General features: G+C 35.0%; 1 protein-coding gene across 2 annotated transcripts; it reads right to left on the bottom strand.

The window, feature by feature from the left end:
- Positions 1-3,400: 3,400 nt before the first annotated feature.
- On the bottom strand, positions 3,401-12,681 carry LOC114385504. Of its 2 annotated transcripts, none has more exons than XM_028345618.1 (2): positions 11,682-12,681; positions 3,401-3,785 (listed from the first exon to the last, which is right to left on the bottom strand). In XM_028345618.1, the coding sequence occupies exons 1-2, from the start codon at positions 12,482-12,484 to the stop codon at positions 3,767-3,769; spliced, it is 822 nt and encodes a 273-aa protein (XP_028201419.1). In that variant the 5' UTR covers positions 12,485-12,681; the 3' UTR covers positions 3,401-3,766. The 2 variants fall into 2 exon arrangements, with proteins under 2 accessions (XP_028201419.1, XP_028201418.1); XM_028345617.1 differs by lacking the exon at positions 3,401-3,785 and adding an exon at positions 9,746-10,024 and having other exon boundaries at positions 11,682-12,674.
- Positions 12,682-17,602: the final 4,921 nt, after the last annotated feature.

Below are 17,602 nucleotides of genomic sequence, written 5' to 3'. Positions count from 1 at the left end.
GGTCCGCCCTTGGTGTGCCTCTCGGTAGCAAAAATTTTGCATTCGTAGAAATCTTAGGTACACAAGGTCCACCCTTGTAAATTTCCATATTATTCACTTTTATCTATGCAGGAACACTACAAACCCAAGGTCTACCCTTGGTACGCACAATCCTACAAACCCAAGGCACACCCTTGATTGCATCACTCCTTGGCAACTACGATTACAATAGTCAAAGGTCTAGGTTTGACAAGTCAGAACAACCTACCACCAGACTGGTTGACAAGACCTTCAACCAGGTGTGGAACACCCCAGTTTTTGGTGTGTGTATGTATATATATATATGTATTTTTAGTTTTTATAAATAATTGAATTAAGTAAATATTTTGGGATGAGATATTGGGTTGAAATTGAGTTTTAATGATTAGTCACGTGGACTAGAAATTAATAGAGTTTTTAGAAATTAAATAAAGGAGACAAAAAGGTTTTCATTAATTAAAATAAGGATTTCATAGTATTAGAAAATAAATAGAGTAAAATAATGTTTTAGAAAATAAAAGGGATGTTTTAATTGGTTATTTATTTAATAAAAGAGTAAAATAAAGTTTCTTTTTATATATAGCAAAATAAAGAAAAATAAAGTAAATAATAGACTTAGAATATCCTAGCTATAAATAGAGACATTAGGTCAAATTTTACATTTACCTTACGTTTCTACACTCTCTCTTCCTCCCAAATTCGTTCTCTTTTTTTTCGCTCCCAAAACCCTCTCTTTTTCCTGCATACAACAAAACATGTCTCAATAAAACTACGATCTCAGAGTCTTTAACCGTTGGATTGTCTTGAAATTTGGACACCACCTTTGGAACTCATTTTTGCACACTCCCACCATTGGGTTTTGTGAATTATTATCTATAGAGTTGGGTTTTGTGAATTAATATCCATAGAAAAAGATATGCCCCTCACACAGAGATAGTGAAATTGAGGTTTCAATCCTTTCTCCTTCTCTTTAACGCTTGAAAACCCTAGCAGAGCAACCAAAAGAAAACATTGAGGAATCATAGAGAACAACTAGAGACGCAGCTATTGATGCAATCCTCCCAAAGTAGGGACCCATCACTAGAGCCATGGCTAGGAGACTCCAAGAAGATTGGGCCAGAGATGCAGCTGACGGCCCTAGGATTTTCATGAGCCTTAAGGTAGATTTTGGGTCATGACACCTAAACACACTTAGTGGAGAATCTTGGACTTGATCTTGGATTAGTGGGCTGAACCATGGCTAAAATTCACTAATCATAATTAGTGATATTTCGGCTCCAAATTTGGCTCCACAAATTCAAATTCAAATTTAAGTGAAATTTGAATAGAAATTCAAATTTCCCTCCAATTTTGTGTAACACTTAGGCTATAAATAGAGGCCTTGTGTGTGAATTTTTAAATTTTGATCATTTGAGAAATTAGACTTCAAAGTTCAAACCTCATTCTCCCTCTTCTCTCTCATCTTCTCCTTGAAGTGGCGTCTCGAATCACCTTTCCTCCTTCTCCATTCCACTTCCATTGATCTTCAAGAAGCAAAGGACTCCATTGATGAAGAAGATACAAGCTCTACATGGAGCTATATTAGTTATCGCTGTCAAACTACACACTTGAGCCCACTTAGAGGTAAGGGAAGAGTTTATCGCAATTTTTGTTAGAGTGAACATGTATAGTGATCCTTAGAGGATCAAAGTGGGATTTATTTTGGGATGTTTACTGTATTGTAATTTTTCCTTTACTATTATAATCATGAGATTGTTATGTTTGACGGACCAATTGATGCCTTGATGCGAATTGGTTGATAAAATTGAGTGCTCTTTATATTTTCATGTTTTTAAACCTATAATTTTGATTCCTTTGATTTTGATATGATTATGTGAAATTTTTTGAGGGGTTTAATCATATGAACATAACATATAAATATTATTATTGTGTGATATGTATATGATGCATGAGGCATGATAACATGTTGTCTTGGGATTATGAAAGTGTGATGAACCATTTGTAAGTGACAAGTTGAGTATGTGTTAAAATTGTGAGATCACACATGTATTGAGATGTTGCATGTATTGAGTTGTGAGCTATGAACTGTACAATCGCACAATTGTAAGACCCTTTAAGGGCAACGAGTTAATGTGTGATGAGTTTTATGATGGGCTCCACTGTGGGAAGTCGACGAGTCTAATCACTTTGAAGCACGATGAGTTAAAATTATTTTGAAAACAATTGAGTAGTTGTGTGTATTGTATAGTTCATAGGTAAAAACTGTGTGATGTGTATATGATTCATGAGGTGTGATAACATGTTGCTTTGGGATTATAACATTGTGATTGAGATTGGGTGTATGTGATAAATTTAGTATGTGTTGAATACTAAGATATATGTGTATTGAGATATTGTATGCATTGCGTTGTGAGCTATGAACTGTACAATCACACAACTATAAGACCTTTTAAGAGTGATGAGTTAATGCTCGACGAGTTTAATCACTTTGAGGTGCGATGAGTTAAAATTATTTTAAGAATAATTAAGGAGTTGTGTGTTTTGTATAGTTCATAGATAGAGTCTGTGTGTTAAAATGTTTTTTGGGTTGAACCAGAATTAGGAGGGAGAGGCCCTGATGAACTTTTCGGAGTGTAGGCCTTGGAGGTAAATACACTCGGTTTTAATGTTCCTTCCAGCCTATGTTGATCCTATATGATTGGTGTATTCTCGCAAAACAGAGTGACCCTGACTGGTCTCTAATAACGACTATCAAATTGATCCAAAACAAATAAAATGAAAGAATTTTGCAGTACAGGATTAACCTAGGTCGACTCAGAGATACAATTCATTTTGGTTCCTACTTCAATTCACTTATAAACAACAAGGGGAATTTCAACAAATTGTTTGTAGGCAAATGTAAAGGAATGCAAAAATGCAAAAATAGAGATAAATAAACAAAAAAAAAACAAAATACGAATCAAGTTTAACAACATTAATAAAATTGACCAAACCAATGCAAATCGAATTATCACAGTTACTACAAATGATGTTAAAAGTGTGAAAGTTTAGTAAAATGCATTAGAGATAGTTCAATTAAATCAATCCCTAAATTGTTTGAGATCGCAAATTAGGTTGGAAAATCATCCAAATAATCTATGATTAAATTTCAAAATTAGGAAATGAATCCATAACCTAATCTGTTTTCAATCCTAAGCATAATCATAATCATGAAAAACAAAATTAGGATTAAAAACATTCACAAAGATTAGAAATACTAAACAAGAACTCAAATTTAGCCTTGCTTAGAGTGGATCCTTGGATTGATTGAGTGTTTAGCCTTCCATGATCATCACCAGTGGAAAAGCCATGAAATATGTGCAAGAAAAAGGAAGAACAAAAGTGGAAAGAGAAAGAAAAATGAAGAACAATTGAGAGAAAAGAGTTTGATTCTAAAGCTTGCACAACAAGTTTCTAAAACTATTTTTGATCAAAATGAAGTAACAAACAAACAAACTAACTAACTAGCTAATTTCCACTAATCTATAGAGTGACTATTCATAATGAAGGGATGGGCCTTGATTAGGCCCATCTAATCTATCTAATTAAACTAATTACACAAAACAAAGCCTAAACTCATAGCCCAATTATTCAAGTGCAGAGGTTCTGACTTCCAAGCCTAATTTGACCCTCAAAATGGTAGAATTGACCAAATTGAATATCTTTTTCTTAGCTTTCCAATGACTACTCACACACTCCATTTGGATTTTTATAATGTCCTATAGGCCCTGCACAAAGCAGATATGTCAAGTAAGCACAAAATTCCAAAAATAAGCCGCAATTATCAATTGAGCTCAATCATTTGCTTAAGACCAAAACTGAGTTAAGGTGGGAAAATATGAGCCAAAGAGAGGTCAAATAAGCTAAGAAGAATAGAAAAATATCGAACTACAAATGCTCAATCAAACTCCCCCACACTTTATCTTTTGCATTCTTGGGCAAAACGGGAAGAAAGACTCAAAACAAGAAATCAAACTAAAAAAAATAACCGCAACTAAAATAAGGTATGAACAAGGCACACACATTTTTCAATGAATCCTAACAATGCACAAAAATGAGAGAGATGGAAAATGGAAGAATGGTCTCAAGGTAACAAGCAATCCATGAACACATTATCACAAAATGCAAAGTGGGCAAGTAGTCAAGTCAAAATTAAGAATGTACCATGGTGATAGAAATCTCTCAAAGAACAACACTCACCTTACAAAATGTGTATGGGTTTGTGTTTACACTCAAGCACCACATGTAACTAGCACAACAAAATTTTGACAAGACTCTAATCCATTCAACTTGAAATACACATGCATCAAAAGATCAAAAGGACTTTTATTGGTTTATAATGTATGGCTAAAACTAAGGGAAAAAAGGGGCAATGGGGAGTAAGTCAACAAGTAACAAGAGGGTTAGAAACAAAGAAAAAAAGTGGAGAACAACAAAATTAAAATAACAAGAACTTACAAGAATGAAAATAAACCACAACACATTTTTTTTCTTCTCTTTGTTTGTACAATTTTTTTCTTTTTGAACTTTATTTTTTATACTCCCATTTTTTTCTTTTCTTTTATTGTCTTTTTCTTCTTTTTTTTCCTTTTGTTTTCTTCTTCTTTTTCCAACAAGTCACAAGAAAATGAAATAACGAAAACAAATGAATTTTCATAAAACAAAGTACAATCTCCCCACACTTGTTTGAAACCCACTCCCAAAACAATTCCAAGACCCCTTTTCTCCCTAAAGTTTAGGACAACAGGGTTTTCCACTTTTTAGCTCGTAATGAGCTACAAAATGAAAGAAGGAGTTAAAGGCTCAAAGAGTGTGACAATGGATATTAATGCAAGGTAGCTTTATTTGGCTAGTGGCTAAAAGAAAAAAGGCCTAAATCATATCAATCAATGCATGTGGAACAAGGAAAGACAAAAATGGTAAGGCAAATCCTAGTGTAATCTAGCATAAGGGTGAAATCACACATGAAGGAGCATGAATAGAATAATACAATCTATCCACAAAATCCCAAAACTCACAAGGCGTCATTCTATCACACATGATCCACCTAAATTTTTTTTAAGCCTACTTATCACTTCCACAATTGCAACAATGGTTCACATCAAGCATGAAACCTCTCAAATAAAAATGATACATCTCTCGTAATTTATACAAGTTAGAAATCCTATGAAAGAATTGAGAAAGTGCCTAAATTCAACAAAAACATTGGAAAACAACAAATGTAAAATCTATATTTTTTATATTGGCAAGACAAAAGAAAGGTCCGACACAAATTCCTCCTCCACTTGGGGGCTCTCATGAAAAAGCATGAGTTTGTGACTGTTCACTTTGAAGACTTTGCCTGTAACTTCATTGTTAATCTCAAATGCACCATGGGAAAAAACATTAGTAATTACAAAAGGACCATCCTATCTAGATTGAAGTTTACCAGAAATAAGATTGAGGCGAGAGTTAAACAAGAGCAATTTTTGGCCAATATGGAACTCCTTCCTACAAATCTTAGAGTCATGAAACCTTTTCACTTTCTCCTTGTAAACCTTGGAGTTCTCATAGGCTTCTAAGTGAATCTCCTCAAGTTCTTGCAATTGAAGTTTCCTTTCCATACTGGCTTCATCAAATGCCATGTTACAACCCTTCACCGCCCAATAAGCACGATGCTCAATTACCACCAGAAGGTGGCATGCCTTACCAAAAACCACCTTATAGGGAAACATCCCCAAAGGTGTTCAGTAAGCGGTCCTATGGGCCTATAGAGCATCTCCAAGTAGCTTGCTCCAATCCTTCCTATTGGGTTGCACTACCTTCTATAACACTTGCTTGATCTCTCTATTAAAACCCTCTACTTGCCCATTAGTTTGGGGATGATAAGCTTTAGCAACTCTATGCACAACCCCATACTTCTGGAGCAAGGATGACAATGACCTGTTACAAAAGTGGCTCTCCTAGTCACTGATAATGGCTCTAGGCACACCAAACTTGCAAAAAATGTTCGATCTCACAAAATCCACAACAACTTTAGAATCATTAGTTATGGTGGCCTTAGCTTCAACCCACCTAGAAACATAATCAACAACAAGCAAGATATATGAAAAACCATGAGAAATAGGAAAAAGACCTATAAAATCAACACTCGAAACCAGCGAGGCTGACAGTTGCTCCAAAATAGCTTTGTCGACCCTCTCCATCATGGTCAATAGATCCTTGTCAAAATACTTGAACTTGGTGGGGTCAGACTGCTATTAGAACGAGAAGCGAGGCTCCTTGTCCCGGTTGAACATTAGTGGTAATCGATCAACCATGATGTCGATAGCCAAGACCTTGAAGAAATGGTTCTTGAAATGGTGAAATACGTTCGAGTCAAACTTGAACAGCTTCTTGGACATGTTGTTCATGGAGACCTAGCCTATCTTGCCCATCAACTTCATCTGAAAAAAGTACAAAAACACCGGCACACAGGGCTGAATGTGGAAGAAGGGGCACAAAATCTCAAAGGCCCTTACCATGGCCCAACTATTGGGATGGAGTTGGGAAGGGGCCATGTTCAAGTGCTCAATCAAGGCACACTAGAATGTGTTCAAGGGGAAACCTAAACCCAAAACATCAAAGAAATAATGGTACACAAAAAGAAGGGTAGACTGCCTGATGCCGCCCTCAAAAAAAGGAAAACATTGCTCACACAAGAAAGGACAACTAGCTTGTAGGAATACTCTAGATTGGCCAATTTCACTTGGCGTTGCAAAGTAACAACACTCACCGTAGAGGTAATGCAGGACCAATATTTTAGAACTTCGTCCTTCACCAATTCAAAGCCAACAACGATAGGGGGGATGATGGCAACCCAACACTGTGGCTACATCGCACCCAAGAGGATGCCCTAACGCCCCCTTTACCACTCCTCCTAGCTCCCCCAAAAACAGAAGGGGGGAGATTCATGGTGACTAGAATAGGTTCCCCGACCAGAGAAGTAGCAGAAGGTTGCGCCCTTCCACGGAGGTGAGCAGTGTCTCCACCAGCACGGTGTGAGACCGTCAACCTCCCCGAGGAAGGGGACTTGCTATTAGAAACCCCATGATGAGTCTCCTTTGAGGAGGAACCGCTGATGAAAATGACCTCTCAGTCCACCAAGGGTTGCTGAACTAAACCCCCAGAGTCACTATCGCATATACCTATGGTCGAGTCAAAGATGAAAGAAGACATTGTCAAAGAGAATACCTTGAAGAATGAAGAAGACAATCGAAAGGGGAAATCGCAAATCGCAATTGGAAGGAAAAGAAGTTTCTCAGGAGAAATTAGAAATTCAAAAGTGACGGTAGTCACAAATCAAACCTCCACTCCATTTAAAGTGGAGGTGCGACTCTTTGGTAACTTGAGGGAGCTGAAATGGTGCCCTAAAATTTCACACCACGATGCAGCTCCCCTCACCCATGTACCATGTCTCCAGTACATGTGAATGTATGTATACATAATTTTGATGATGTCAAAAGAAGAATCAAACAAGGCTCATTTTGCTTCAAGATTAATACAAGATTGTTTCAACAAACAAAGCCTTGATTCAAGATTTCTTCAAGATCAAGCCTTGCCTCACAATGAAAGGTTTCAAGTCATTCAAGGCACATGTAATCGATTACCAATGGTTTGAAAGTGTGTAATTGATTACACATCATATGTAATCGATTACCAGAGACTCTGAACGTTGGGAATTCAAATTTTAAATGAAGGGTCACAACTGTTCAAGAAAAACAACTGTGTAATCGATTACACTAATTCTGTAATCGATTACCGGAGAGGATTTTCAAGGAATATCGCCAACAGTCACATCTTATCATTTGGATTTTGAATGGCCATCAAAGGCCTATATATGTGTGTGACTTGGGACGAAATTAAAAAAAGAGAGAGTTTTTGATCAAAATGTTTTATCCTCTCAAAAGATTAAGATAGTTTTGCTTGGCAAAAATGTCTTATCCTCTCAAAAGACAATGAGAGAGATTCCATAAGAACTTCATTGTCAAATGCTCTCTCAAAAGAAATCCTTGACCAAACACTTGCAAAATCTATAAGGATTCTTACATGATCTTCATTGTAATATTCTTTTCTTGAAGAGAGAATTCTTCTTATTCAATGAGATTGGTTAAGAGACTGTAAGTCTCTTATTGTAAAGCATCTGAACACAAGGGATGGGTTATCCCTGTGTGGTTCAGACTTTGTAAAGGATTTTACAAAGATAGTGGAAATCTCAAGTGGGTTGCTTGAGTACTGGACGTAGGCACGGGAAGTGGCTGAACCAGTATAAAATTGTGTTTGCATTCTCTCTTCCCTTATCTTATTTATTTTGTTGCAATCAATTTTGTCTTGCATGTTTAAAGAACATTGTTAAATTGATTTTTGTTGCTTCTTCTGCATTCGTAGCCTATCCCTCTTAAGATTATTGAGGCCACAAGGTCTAACAGTACGTGTTCACTCCACAAGTGACACATATGCAAGATTGCTTCTCGTGCACTACACTCGTCTACAGCAAAAGAAAAATGAAATATTTGTCTTCAATGCATTCTCTAATGGTCAAAAATGGGTAGAGTTGTCAAATACAGAGACCTCTCCCACCTGACACGTCAGGCCTCGCTTGCAAAACCAAAGCATGTCCACCTTGGACAACTTGACAGAAGTAGCAAGGACAACACTTGTCTAGGCTGGGGGGCTTGACAGACTTGTAACTCTCTTATCTGTCGAGGTTACCACTATCAGCACCAGACAATACTTGTCCACATTTGGGGGCTCGATATACTCACAACCCTCCTACTTGTCAAGGCTACTACTACCCTCGACACTAGACAACCTCTTTTTCTCACAAGCCGACTTAGAGCTTGGGGGGCTTGTATACTGTCCAAGGTCCACAAAGTACACGTGGCAAGTTGCATGTTCCTTTAATACACACTTAGTCCTCCATGTTAGCCCTGCCACAAGAGCACGAACGTCGTGTCCTTAGCAATCAGGCTATCAACTGACAGGTTATCTCTAACCACTATATTATTTGAATATATTGCAATCTCCTTATCATGTCACAGATATTCAATTATCTCTAAGCTACACATTATCTATAAGCCATAATTATCTACTAGTTATTATCTACAAATCGATAACTATCTGCAAGGGTTGTTACAACACCATAACAGCCCCTACAACACAAGGACCCATAACTCCCAGTCTATTCCATAAGTACTAGGTTTCGTCTCACTCTTTTCATACTCTTCTAACTCACATACTTATTTGAGTGTCAGAGTATTTTGTTTTGCTGGTCCCCCCTCTTACCCTCTTAACAAATGGAACTCTTGGTCCAACGTGCGAGATCTTGGAGTTCACGTTGGCGGAGTCCACGTTGGCCAAGGTCATCCTGATGTAAGACAACTCCGGATTTTTGTGAGTACATGTTCTAAAAATTAATTATATACATTTAAATATTATGAATATTAAAATGAAATTTAATTAAAGTGTATTAATAATCTAAACTTCTTTGTTTACATTTTTATCTGATTATTAATTATTTTATCTTACTAATTACATAACCTTAGGCCTTAAGCGGCACAAAGTGTACACTTTCTATTTTGTCTCAAATCTAGAACTTCTTTTTTGTACCTTAAACAGAACAAAGCTGTGTATTTTTCCCTCTGCGAACCAGCTCATCACAAAAACGACATCCGAGGCAGATTCATGTTCTTTATATAGAGAAAGCATAAAACAAAAGATGCTTCGTTAAAATTTCTCTGGGAAAATATACATAAACATACTCGTCACGCTGCATACTAAACTTTTATGTGCATTGTCATGTCTAAAAACCAAGAAAACTATAATAGCATATATGTATTTCTTCATATATTGTACTCGATCTTGATCATCAGTGCCAACAGCCTAATTTGGTAATAGGCTTTCGGGTCTTCGTATGAAAGGCCAGCAACTACTAGCACTCACTACATGCCTGCATTCCCCCCAAAAAAAAAATGTTACTTTTAACTGATTATAATATAAGAAACAAATTATATAGTATATTATATATAAAAAATATTGATGACATTCTTTTTCTAATACTTATATTCTGATTAAAATTTATTAAAAATCAATAATTTATAATTTAAATCTAACATCCATTAAAATTAAAGATTTTAATAAATTTAAGTCAAAAATAATATTTCGGAAGAGTGTCAAAAACATTATTATTAACATTTTTTATTATTATATTTTTTGATCGATAATAATAAAAAATAATATAATTTTTTTATAATATATCATATTCAATCAATTAAATCAAACTCTTAATAATATTTCTCATTATATATTACACTATATATAAAGAATATCGTTCTTGAATAACGCGGGCAGGAACTGGAATTACTGTTATCTATGTGCATGCACACAAATAAATTAGTTATTATTCATGATTTGTTAAGTAATTTTTCTGCTTATTGATTCATTGGGCCAGTAAACCTTGGTTGTCATACAACAAGTGAACAATTTCGGTTGTTAATTAGGTTAGTATCCGACAAAAATGTACCTAGCTGACGAACAAGACTTCCCTGTAGCGTCTTTCTTTCTTTTTTCTTTTTTTTTTACCCACCACCAACAATTGAACAACTTCAATTGAAGATTTGATTTGATTTAAAGGACCTTAAAAGTTACGCCAGAAAACTTTATCAATTAAATAGTGTGGTGCCTTCGACCCTTTAACCTCCGTGAAGTAAGGCCAATAAACCCGACAATGCGTGCATAGTGCATGCATACTTTTGTCTACTTTCTTTGACTTTGTCATTTACCAAGAAACACAATTTGATTGAAAAACAACTTAATTACTGTTCTGATTAGAATCAAACAAAGCATTTGAAAATCCAGCAAGTTCAAAATATTATAAGAAACCATGGATGTATATGGTAATAACTTTTGCCTATAAATTATGCTATATGTATCTGTTTCAAGTGGAAACAGAGATCTTTTATACAAAGTTATCCATATAATATTAGTATTAATTTGGTTGACCATAACAAAAGTCTTTAAATTAATTATCAGTGTACAAAAATTAAATTCTCATTCAATCTACCAAACGATTCAAAAAGTAAAAGCAAATTGAAAATTTCATTTCCTAAGAATTTACCAATAAAATCCAGACCTTTTAGTTAATTTCCATTCTGCATTTAAATGCTAACTGAGTTTTAAAAACTTGTTGATTAGATCACCTTTCTAAACAAATTCAAGTCCCCCAGAATATTCAAACCCTTTGCAATTTTCATGATAAATTCATAACGTTTTGGGAATAGCATGCAATTAGCTAAATAATTTTCTACAATTTCAACATGTAAACTCAATTACCATTAACTCTATTTTCTATTACTTTGAACATACCTAGTTTTGTATAATTTCCACATGTAAACTCAATAACCATTAACTCCATTAAAAACTTATTGATTAGATCATCATGCTCACCAAATTAAAGTCCCCCAGCAAAATTCATACCCTTTATTCATGAAAAATTCACAGTTTCATACCATTTTAGGAATAGCATGCAATTAGCCAATTGATTTTCTAAAATTTCAACTTGTAAACTCAATAACCGTCAACTCTAATTTCTATTAGTTTGAGCATACCTGCTATTACTTCTGCTGCTACTGCTACTGTTGCTGCTACCAGAACTCTTCTTGCTTCCACTATTAATGCTCGATACACCACTATCACTCTCTCCACCAGAAGCTGAAAGGCTCTTCTTCCACCACTCCTTATCAAGGCTCTTTGATCCATCAGAAACCGAAGTTCTAGGAGACACCTTGTTAGAACCACTATTCACCAAAGACTCATTTTTAGTCTTCTTTTTAAACCCCAAAGAAATTGGAAACACCATTTTGAGATAAAACCCTCCACTATCAATGTTCCCACTTCTCTTCACTTGACCCTTCTTATTCATATCAACCTTTTTTCTATTACCCACATTTTTGTTACCCAATTTTTTCCTCTCCTCTGCCCCTTTCTCTTGTGCAACTTCAACTCTCGGATGTTCCACAAGATCTTTGAGAGAAAGCTCATAGCTTGACTCAGGCATGTTCTTAACCATTTCCATGAGCTCCCTTTGGCCTCTTGCAATGGCTTGAGTCTTGGAAGCAGGAGAAAGGCACCTATAATAGTTTTTGCGGTGATGAGGACTCTTTGGTGGATTTGTAGTCCATAGAGGAGGTGAACAAATACCAGATTCATTATCATCCACCTTTGATCCTGTTCCCAATTGCACTTCCATGTCGTTGTAGCTGTGACAATTCTTGTAATTTTTTGGTGGTTTCTTTGATGCCATAAAATCAGTGTTTGTGGCACCCCATGTGTCATAACCATGAGTTATTTGTCCTATTTCATTGGACAATGGAAACGAAATTGTGGGTTGGTTTCTTCGTGGATCAAACATTTTTTTTAGTGGTTCGAAGAGGAAGAAAAAAAATAATGATGTTTGTGTGTGTGTGCAGAGGATGTTGTTTTGTTCTTCACACACACAACACGTTTAGCTTCAACGGTGATGATGCTCTTTTAATTTCTTGGTGACTAAGGTTTTTAAAAGAAGGAAAAAAAATTGATTGGGAATAGAGTGTGAGAGAGCGTACTTAAAGTCAAGCGATTCTAGATGGGGTGCCCCGCGGGCCTATTCCACTCCTCGTTTTTATTCACCCGTTTTTGTCTTTGAGCACTCTTGGTCTTTTGCTTTTTTAGTCTAGTTAATTAATATCTTTAAGGCACTAATTAAAAAAATTAATAATAAAAAGTTTTGATTAAAATATCTTAAAATTTTCAATAAAGATATATTAATGATATTTTTCTATAATAAAAATATTTTTAATATTTTCTTATAAAACATTTTACTCAAAAAAATTTAACTAGTATTTTAAAGGTATCCATTAGCATTTGTCTTTTATTTGCTTGAAAGGAAAAGCCGGTGACCACGTCTGTCTCTCGTATTTTTTGCAGCTTTGTTAAATAGCCAAGACTAAGACATGGCGCACGCACCTTTGCCCCGTGACTTTGCTAATTTGTTCAGTATCAATCAATTACAAATTTACATAATGCCAAAATTAGAATTGTGATAAACTAACTTTAAAAGTAAAATATAAATTTTTGGCAAATATATTGACTATATTATAGTAAAATTATACATACATATATATATATATATATATATATATATATATATATATATATATATATATATATATATAATTAGACTATTAGTTTTTTAATTAATAACTTTAATTTTTTAAAGTAAAATTCTACTTTAGATAAATTAAGTCTCAAAAGTTAAATTGTCACATAAGGAAGACTTACTGGCCACAAAATCAAGTCAATCAGACTTATACAAAGATTAAGAGTCTTATTAAATCTGAGGGTTTGCGCTCTTTTTTGTAGGGACATTGTTATGTACCTTATGCTCCTTTGGCTTTTTCAGGTCTTAACTCCTTTTGTTCTTATGAACTGTTACAAAGAAATAAGATGAAAGCTCCTCCTTATAAGGATCTGGTTCTTGGAATTAATTGCTTCAATGTTATACGTGTCAGGAGAAATTCAGATATGGTAGAATTGAGAGGGTCAGAGAACCATAAATAATTATTGCAATGGCACCATCGTCCCACATCAGGGTGCACTAAGATGTGTGGAGTGGATCATAAAGGCTAAAGCTATCATCACAATAATGTTGTCTCTTTCGTTGCCTTGTCACAAACAATAATGGTTGTTTTTAGTGGTGGATTCAAGATTCTAAGTCAGTGGATGTAAATTATAAAAAATAAATTTAGTGGGTTTAATTATATAAATATAAATAAAATAAGATATAAAAATATAAGATTTTATTTATAAATTTGATAAATTTTAAAAATGAGAGAGTGTAAGTGTATACCCTCTAAGGTAGATCCCCACTTCTTGTTGTTCCTATTAAGAATCTGCGTTCAGTAATCATTGTCACCTCATAAATTTGGTAATAGTAATAAATACTATTGCATGTTTACCAAGCAAGGTAAATAGTGAATATATCATCATGGATGTGTAGCTGCAAAGAAACATACGTAGTTTAGTTGGTAGCTGTAAAAATCAGTTCCTGCAGTGTGAGTGCTTTTGTTTTTGGTAGTACATAGCATCATGCCATCAAGCACATACGGAATAGTTCTATAATGGACCACGATCACCTGAAATTGAAAAGAGAAAAAAAAAAAGTACAGTTGCATCTAAGCGATTTCACTGTTTAGTTTGAAACGGTTTGACAATTTATAAAAAAAAAATTGTTTTTACATATTTTTTAATTTTATAAATAATAAAATAAGACTTTATTTTACCAATATATTTTCGTGTTATAGATGACTCCTATCATATTTGATTTAGAAGGCATCGTTCCACCCGTGTAGTCTGCCAAGAGGCACCACCATAAAGTTTGAAACCACTTTAAGGGTGGTGTTAGTGAATGAGGCGCCACCGATTGTGTCTTTTTTGCTATCTCTTTTTAAATTGTCTCTAGCTGTCCATTCAAAACGATGTCGGATAACAGTTATATTAATATTTAATCGTGATTCAATTTTAAAAAATCATGAAAATAATATTTTTTCAAAGGGGCAACACAGGAACAGCTTGAAAAGGGACAACAGAGAAACCAAGCCGGGCGTCACCAGGGTATTTTCCTACAAGAGGCACCGCCCAAAGGGTCTCATCCCATGCATTCTCATTTCCAAGGTTTAATGACCTTTTCCCAAGGTGATGGAAAGTATCATCCAGAGGTGGACACCTTCCTCAGGCAACCACATGAAGGAGACACCAGGCTGAGGGAAGCCTACTGGAGGCACTAGGCTACAACCTCCCTCTTGTTAAAATTGAGGCATCAACTAATGCTTTGGTTTACCAATAAAATGGAGGAGAACATGAAGGCAACCTTCGTTGTTGTGTGAGGTTGTTTTTGTGCTGATGAGGCTAGTTTGGAGGTGCACTACTAGAAAATATAGATTTTAAATTCTAGGTTTACATTGGTTTTCAATAAAATCATTTTTAACAAAAATGTGGTGGCATAATTGTAAATAACTTAAGTTCATTAACATTCGTTTTTCAAAAACCGATGTTAACATCGGTTTTTCAAAAAACCAATGTTAGGAAATTATTAATTAACATTGTTTTTTTTTTCCAAAAAACCGATGTTAAACATTAATATCACTTGGTTAACATCGATTTTTTAGTGAAAACCAATGTTGAACCTACATTTAAAAAAATATTAACCAGAGCCCTATTTTCTTGTGCTTTTGTCTTCTTTGTCTCAACTCCCTCTTTGCCTCCACTCTAGGCATCTCTGTCTCAGCTCCCTACCTTTAAAAGCATTGTGTCTTCGAACTATGGTATTCGCACTCCGGTGTCGACGTCAGGTACCTTCCCTCTATTCCACTCTTTCTCTTTCTATTTGGTTTCTTTGTGGCATCAGGTACATCTCATGCCAGGTACCTTCCCTGTTGTCGCGGCGTCGACCTGAGCATTTAATGTTGTGTTATGCTTTCTTTGTCCTAAGTCTGTTCTTATAGTAAATGTTTTGTATAGTAACCTTATAATGCTAAACTTATTCCTCGTGTCATGAAAAAAGGGTTTTGTTTTATGTATATTGGATTGTGCTATACAATAACCTTATAATGCTAAACTTGTTACACTGGATTGTGCTATACATTTTTGTTGTCTCGCTATAGTTGATTGAGCTTAAAGAAGTAGAGAAATATTCCACCTAAAGGGAATCTACTTTATGTATAGATCAACAATTTATGTATTGTATTGTGCATGTATATTCAATACCCAGACTTGAGAGTAGGATGCAACACAGGTATAAGCAAGCTCTTTTTCTCAGATTAATGTAGCACCATAGATAGTAGAAGTTTTAGCCTTGAGATGGAGTCTACAACTGACAATTAATTATAGGATGGAGAGGATTGAAGTTGAGTCTGATTTTAATTTTTCAATTTGTTTGCGCATGCTTTAAGGATAGTAAAGGAAGTCCACAATTGTGCTTCAAATTGAAGGACTGTATTTAGTTAGCATAGAGTTTTAACTTTTTATCTTTATCACTTGTGAAAAGAGATAGGAATAAACCAGCACATGTTATGGCACCACTTGGTAGGTGCTACCAAAATTGTGTGTGGGGAGACTTGGTGCCTCAACAAGCCTCTGTAAGACTGTAATGATGGACTCTTTTGTCCTTTTCTATTAATGAATGATTTGATTTTTGAATACAAAAGGATAAAGGTATAGCAGTATTCATTAGTGATTGTAATGCTTGTAAAATATGCATACCTTGCAGTACATGAAAATGTATTGTTGATTTGTAGGTAGAAAAATGTTGTTTAGCTTAAACAAATAGCAACCTTATATTATTATTCCTCTAGTATGTCCAAAATTCATTCATGCATTAGAATTTTATTCCTCTAGTCGGTCCTGTGAGGCTTATTTTAGATAGGAGTGTTTCTTTGAATCTTGATCATGTCTTCCTTTATTTATATATATGTTTTTATTTTTGCTGATAGGAGCAATTTAACCAGTGTCCTGTGAGGCTTATTTCATAGCCATTGAAGGTGCAACACTCCTCCACTTCCTATTATTTGAAGTTTATTTTTCTAAATGACAATTATTCATTATTATATAAATAGCATGCAATACTTCTTAATTCTGACTTCTAATCAAAGTTGTTGGTTTCATTGTTTGAACCGATATTTGGGGTGTCTTGACTTGCTTGGTTTCCTATTGAGGTTTGAGTTGCTTGGTCCCACTCCAACCCAGCTTGAATACAATGATTCTTGCGGACAATTTGCATTAATTGTTGTATTAAATCTTGAATTGTCCGTTTAGACAGTTTGAGAAGGGTCATATTTTTATAGTACATTCATGCATAAAGGTTAAGTGTAGTTTCTTAAATTTGATGAAATTTTGGTACAATGCATTTCTCTTTGTTCTCTGAGTGCATACTCGATTGTCGTGGAATTAATCTCACCGCTTTCATGTCATGTACTTGGAGACCAATGCAAAATGCTGCCGAAATTTTGTCAAATTTAAGAAAAAAGACTTAACCTTAACGTATGAATTTACTATAAAAATATGTTTTCCTAAATGGGATAGGGTCACACCTTTAATATAAAAGTGAGGTTTTCATGCATCGAAAAACTTTGTGAGTATCACAGAGTTAATAATTAGATGGATCGAAGTTGGATGAACCCAAGTCGCATAAGCCCTATGTGTGAGGAAGGCGTGGAACAATTTTTGAGTTCACCTCCGAAAGAAGTCGATTGGATGAGAATGGAAAATATTTATGTCCTTGTATAAACTGTTTGAATGGGAAATGACAACTACTCAATGACATACGAGAACATCTATTGTGTGATAGGATAAAGAAGAATTATACGACATGGATATGACATGGTGAATTGACAGACATGCAGAGGGTGTCCCAATCTGAACCGGTTGATGTACAAATGTGAGATCACTTAGAGGAAATGATTTGTGATCTTGGATAAAAATCTTTTCAGCAAGC

Source organism: Glycine soja, chromosome 14 (genome assembly GCF_004193775.1).
Source record: "Glycine soja cultivar W05 chromosome 14, ASM419377v2, whole genome shotgun sequence".
Classification (NCBI taxonomy): Eukaryota; Viridiplantae; Streptophyta; class Magnoliopsida; order Fabales; family Fabaceae; genus Glycine; species Glycine soja.
The sequence above is the reverse complement of the archived record's forward strand: the minus strand, read 5'-3'. Positions and strand labels throughout refer to the sequence as shown.